The sequence below is a fragment of the Etheostoma spectabile genome, chromosome 24, assembly GCF_008692095.1.
Source record: "Etheostoma spectabile isolate EspeVRDwgs_2016 chromosome 24, UIUC_Espe_1.0, whole genome shotgun sequence".
NCBI classification, from domain to species: Eukaryota; Metazoa; Chordata; class Actinopteri; order Perciformes; family Percidae; genus Etheostoma; species Etheostoma spectabile.
Window position 1 is genome coordinate 10205350 of NC_045756.1, and position 6000 is coordinate 10211349.

Genomic DNA, 6000 nt, shown 5'->3' on the forward strand with positions numbered 1-6000 from the left:
TAGAGCAGAAGCAGGCAGCTGGTATTCTATCGGTAATGGAGTGGCCAGCGCAGTCACCAGATCTGAACCCCATTGAGCTGTTGTGGGAGCAGCTTGACCGTATGGTACGCAAGAAGTGCCCATCCAACCAATCCAACTTGTGGGAGCTGCTTCTGGAAGCGTGGGGTGCAATTTCTCCAGATTACCTCAACAAATTAACAGCCAGAATGCCAAAGGTCTGCAATGCTGTAATTGCTACAAATGGAGGATTCTTTGACGAAAGCAAAGTTTGATGTAAAAAAAATCGTATTTCAAATACAAATCCTTATTTCTAACCTTGTCAATGTCTTGACTCTATTTTCTATTCATTTCACAACGTATGGTGGTGAATAAGTGTGACTTTTCAGGAAAACACAAAATTGTTTGGGGGACCCCAAACTTTTGAACGGTAGTGTATATATATATATATATATATATATATATATATATATATATATATATATTTTGTGGACATTGTTACAATGGTATAGCACCTATAGACTGATCTATGAGATCACCTTTGCCTGCTGTGTCAACTAATGTTTCATAGTATTTCTCCGACCAGTGAGTAACATTAGGCCTATAGCCTAATGCAGAAGTAAACTGTTCTCTTTGATGGGCAACACATAAACAAGCAACTATCAATTATATTTCTACTAAATATTTGCGCAAGAAAAATTGTAACGTAACTGTTGTTTATTGTGGCCATCTTTATATATTCTCTCTCAAGGACCATCACTGCCAGAATAGTTTCCCACAGCTGATGATATTGCATTCAGAGCCAGAGCTGTCTGCTAACACAGGAGCCCTGCACAAAGTTTTGATTAAACTTAAATATATAACTGAAATAAATTTAAATATTTAACAGACATTTGATTATAAAAATGTGAAATATAATATAAAAGGTGTGCAAGGCTCAACCGGTTTGATTTTATGCTAACCAGATGAACCGGCATTTGTCAATATGGCACCCCCTGGCAAATTAAAAAGAAGGAGTGTCATAATTTTAAATGGATAATCATTTGAAAAAGGCTTTTGATTTTGACTATCAAAATCAAAAGCAGGATCAATGACTCACCAGTGTTTATTATTCTTTCTAATGGTGCACTTCTACACTGCCATCACTGAGTCCATCCTCACTCTATCATTATCTGGTACGCTGCTGGCAACCCCAACGACAAGGGCTGATTTCAGACTTTATTTTTTTAATTTATCACTCAATTCTTTTTTTCCTTTTTTTTTTTAAAATATAGTACTAAAGTTCTTATCTTATATGAATGGTAATGACGCAGCAAAAAAATTCACAGGCGCTTGAAACTTTGGGCAGGGGGTGCTGTCAGCCAAGAGTTACCTTCACCCTGTGCCTGTTCAAGCCAATCTAGAGCTGGCAGACGCACCCACCAAGGGCCAGCCAGCACCGGGGAGACGAGGGGAACCACATTGAACAGCAATCCCAGGGGCAAGTTTAAGTTTCCCCCTGGTAGAGAGCGCAGACCACACCGACTGAGAAGTGTAAAAATATTTTTGGTTTATTTTGAAATTGTGGCCGGCCTACCCAGACTGTAGGTAATTAATGCGAAACACTGGATTAGTCATGAAAACCTTCTGAGTTTTCCTACTGTATAAAGCAGCAAAAAGGTTGTAGCATGACATGTTTGAGTTAATTTGCCTTACTTGACATTGTACGTCCTGATGAGACTATAGAGCAATGTCGAAAACAATGTTGAAAATGATATATCATACAGCCCTAGTAGACATTTATATATTTATATACTGTACTTTGACTTTTTAATGGCAAACTGACCCTTTGAGTAGCAGACAATGGCCTGTCGGATGTTGTCTTGCTCCAGAGACATTTCTGCCAGTCTGATCCATTCCTCACAGTCTGAGGGGTTCAGGTGGGCGGCAATCAGACCGAACTGCAGCGCTTTGTCCATGTCTTCATCGTCCTCGTAGATCATAGCCAATGTGGAGAAAGGCTCATAGGCCAGAGGAGCTGGAAAAAAGGGAGAGAAGATTGATTTAGATAAATGATAAATGTATAAGTTGATAACTCCAAAAACAAACATGTTGTTTCATACCCTGTCTTATGATCTCCATACACATCAAGATGGCGTCGTCTTTCTCCCCTCTGGCGTAGCGGATGTTTGCTTCTCCCATCAAGCCTCTCAGAGCTCGGGGTAGCTTACTGCGATGACGGCGCTCCTGGACAGTGTAGAAGAAAAAGAAATACCAAACCACTTTTGTTTGTTTCATTTTATCTTAATATTCCCTTTCCTGTTCACTAATCAAACACCTACTGTTCTGTATATTTTGACTATGCCTAAACGATTTTACCTAATCAATCCTGATGTAATCTGCCTTTTTACTTGCTTAGTGCTAAAAGAAGCATTTTACTTTGATCACTGAGTGAGATTCACACCTTGATTAGTTGGAGCAGACATTACTAAGCCAGACTTGACGTGACTTGACTCTTTTCTCAACCTTGTTAATTCTGTTGCTTCCTGTGACCGTGTATAAAACCCTGGCCAGAAACTCATTCTGATTAGAGAATTCTACAGCTTCTTGTGAACTTCTTTCTCCACTTCGCAGTGAATAAAACTCATCTGAACCAGCCATTGAATTGACCTGAGAGAACTTTTCTTCCACAATACACAAAGAATAAGAGCAGGGAAAATACACATAAACAGTCTTCCCCTCCATCTTACCTTCATCATCTTCTTGTTTTCTCGGTTCAGCTCCATCTCCAGCGCGAACACATCCCCCACCGTCACATCCTCCTCAGACAACTCACTCTTCTTTCTGTTTTTGCGTCCTTTCCCTCTTTTACCCCTTTGCTTCGGAATCTTCTCTGTCTTCTCCACTTTCATCTTTCCCTCCTCCTCTTGCTCCACCTTGTAATCCTCATCATCTTCATCATCAACATAGCTCAAGCTGTCCTCCTCTTCGGAAGATGGTGGTTCTGGCCTTTCTCCCAGCATGGAAGCAAAAGCCAGCTGGACCCCAGGGCTGACACCCTCCTCTGACAGAAGTGGACAATTGTGTCAAGTGATGTTATCAACTGTAATAAATAATAGTATATTTTTTTGTAATTAGACTGTATCTTTAACCTACCCATCCCACACAGCCTCAGCCATAAGAACCTAATTTATTATTTCATACGTACATTAGGCACTAGTCCCTTTGAACAGAACCCTACAAAAAACTAAGGGTGTAAATCACAGGTTTTATCCCAATACGATATTATATTGATTCTTTAGCCAACAATACAATATTTGCCAATATTTAAAAGTCTGTCACATTAGAGATGGCAGAGAGAGAAGACAGCTTCTTTGAAAAAGAAAATACACATTGGCTGCTAAATATATAACTATTTACCTTGTAAAAACAAATAGTGCTTGTGTGTGCTGTGAGCTCATCTGTCTCTGTACTCCTCATCACTCAATATTTTCCAAACTGGGTGTTAGATAGTCCCCTTTCAATGGAAGTCTGATCACCTTAGAAATATTTCAGTGTACATTGTACTATGCTTTGATTGTCAGGTGAAATACTAAATAATTTAATCCTAATTTTTATTTAGTTAAAAACACATTGCTCTAAAGATGCAAAAACAATATCTATCTAGATTTGCATCTGATGTGTAAGTATTAGTATTATTAAGTATTAGGTCTCATTCAGAACAAGACTTTAAGTGGTCAAAAAGATCAACTGACTTCAGTGTCCCACCACTTCTGAAACCAAATATATATGTCCTGATTAGCAGCAATGTACATTTAACAACCCCACCAGTGTCAGGCAGACATGCGTTTTACCGATGTTCCCCTGGACTTGTGCAGAGGTAGAGGGCTGAGCATCATCCTCCACACCTTCAGCAGATACCTCTGACTCCTGAGAGAGAAAACAAAGTATTGACTTTATCTTAACTTAAAACAGTGGTGGAATGCAACTACCGTAATTACACAAGTAAAAGTACAAATTTGAGGTCTTTTTTTCATGCAACTTAGTACTTCTACCTTAGTACTTCTACTCCACTACAATTCAGACTATTTGATGGTTTGTAATTTTTTATGTAAAAAAACTGTTCTAGCGTCTACAATTTGCATAGATTAGTTTTACTTTTAATACTTTCAGTAAATTTTGCTTATCATACTTACCTATTGTTACTTCAATTTAACATTATCAATGCAGGACTTTCACTTACTTTTTTTTTAACACTTTTTTTGTTGTTGACTATCAATGTAAAAAAAAAAAATCATACCAGGTGAACATAATTTACAAAACTCAGAAACATAAAAACAATCATAACAAAACAATTACCACAAGTAACAAAAACACATTTTTATAAACAGATAAATAAGGACACACATAGACACATTTGTATAAACAAGTAAATAAGGACTAATAAGCATATTATAATTAGTTCAATGCAGCTTATTGATGACCATTCATTACCAAAAGACAAACTGAGGGGGGACCACTCTTACAAAATCATCATAAAGCAAGGTTCCTTGCAGTACATTAGTCAGCTTCTTTAGTTCATAAGGAAGAACTGATAATTTATCATACCAAATTGTTTTTCTAGGTGGATCCACATCAAGCCAAGCATGCAGGATTAACAGGCGAGCAGCATAAAGCATCCTATTGAGTAGTTTTGCCTTTTGACCAGATATGGAGTTTAAACCAAGAATATAAATTTCTCAATCTCTGCCTTACCATAGGACCAAAATACTTCGATGGCAGAACATGACTACATTAAATGAAAATAAGTGCCTACTTCTTTATGGCATTTTCGACACGTTTCAGAGCATAAACCATAACATTTAGTACGTATTTCAGGAGTACCATTTAATTTGTTAATTATCTTATCTTGTGTTTCATGTGACTTATCTTAACTAGTAGTAATAGTAGTAGCCTACTAGTAATGGTAGATGTGGTCATCTAGGGGTTCAGCAAAGTCATTTTCCCAGCTATGTTTAATATTTGTTTTAGTATTATCGTTCCTTAAGCAAATGGTCATTCATATAATGTAAGTGTCTTACCTAGTGTGGCTGCTTTTACAATAAGGTCCTCAAGGATTTTAAGCTTTGCCCCACTTTTATAATATGGACTGGAGTTAAGATAACTTCTTATGTCTTCTTCCACCATTGCCTAAATATCAATGTATATTTTGAAGCAGACTATTTAGTATATTATAAAACAGTCCAATGCTTTTTCCTAAACACAAAGTTAGCATGGTGATAGTGTGAAGTCTAATAAAGGAATGTTAACCAATGCGTCGGCTGGCTGGCTAGCTAGCTAGCTAGCTGAGCTAACTTTGGGGTTTTGCCGCTTTAGCTAACTCGTTAAAATATCCATAGTTTTGATTTAACTACCTTGGCTTTCCGCTCATCTCGCCGCTTGTCAAACTCTTCGAATGTTATCCTCCCTTCCAGGTAGTCAATTAGCTCAGCGCTGAAACCAGACATCTCTGGCTGTTACTGTGTCAGTATCTCTGGCTGACTGAAGGCACAAGTAACGTTTCTTCAAACAAAATGGGTCATGTCACCTAGAGCAGTGAAATAATATAAACTGTTAAGAGAAAAAGAGACCCTCATTACTAACAGCTCATGGATGTATTATAACAGTGACGGCTACACTTGCAGTAAACACAAATCGCCCGCATGTCCTTCTTCTTCTACTACTTCAGGTTCTTCTTTTCGTTATTGGCGGTTGGCAAACCAACTTAAAGGTGCATTACCACCACCAACTGGACTGGAGTGTGAACGAGAAATATATTCAGGAAAATAAAAATAAAAATAAATCAGTTACCTGAAGGTAATAGATGGTGCTGGTTGTTGAGGTTATGGGTGGGGTCCGATATGATGAGGCTCCTTTTCCTGATGGTCTATTTGTCAACTATGGCTGTGAGAGTGGTCTGGGTTGTCCACTCATATTCATGGCTCTGTGTAGTTGATATATTTCACCTCACTGAGGGAACCAAAC

At 38.0% G+C, this 6000-nt stretch overlaps 1 protein-coding gene across 1 annotated transcript in view; it reads right to left on the bottom strand.

The window, feature by feature from the left end:
- The window catches only part of gtf3c3 (general transcription factor IIIC, polypeptide 3), a 29562-nt gene extending 23854 nt beyond the window's left edge, over nucleotides 1-5708 (bottom strand). Inside the window, exons 1-5 of the mRNA XM_032506495.1 lie at nucleotides 5391-5708; nucleotides 3831-3906; nucleotides 2727-3040; nucleotides 2100-2223; nucleotides 1823-2014 (exon numbers count right to left, since the gene is read on the bottom strand). Coding sequence (XP_032362386.1) covers nucleotides 1823-2014; nucleotides 2100-2223; nucleotides 2727-3040; nucleotides 3831-3906; nucleotides 5391-5483 — 799 coding nt within the window. The 5' untranslated portion in view covers nucleotides 5484-5708. The remainder of the gene's footprint in view (nucleotides 1-1822; nucleotides 2015-2099; nucleotides 2224-2726; nucleotides 3041-3830; nucleotides 3907-5390) is intronic.
- Nucleotides 5709-6000: the final 292 nt, after the last annotated feature.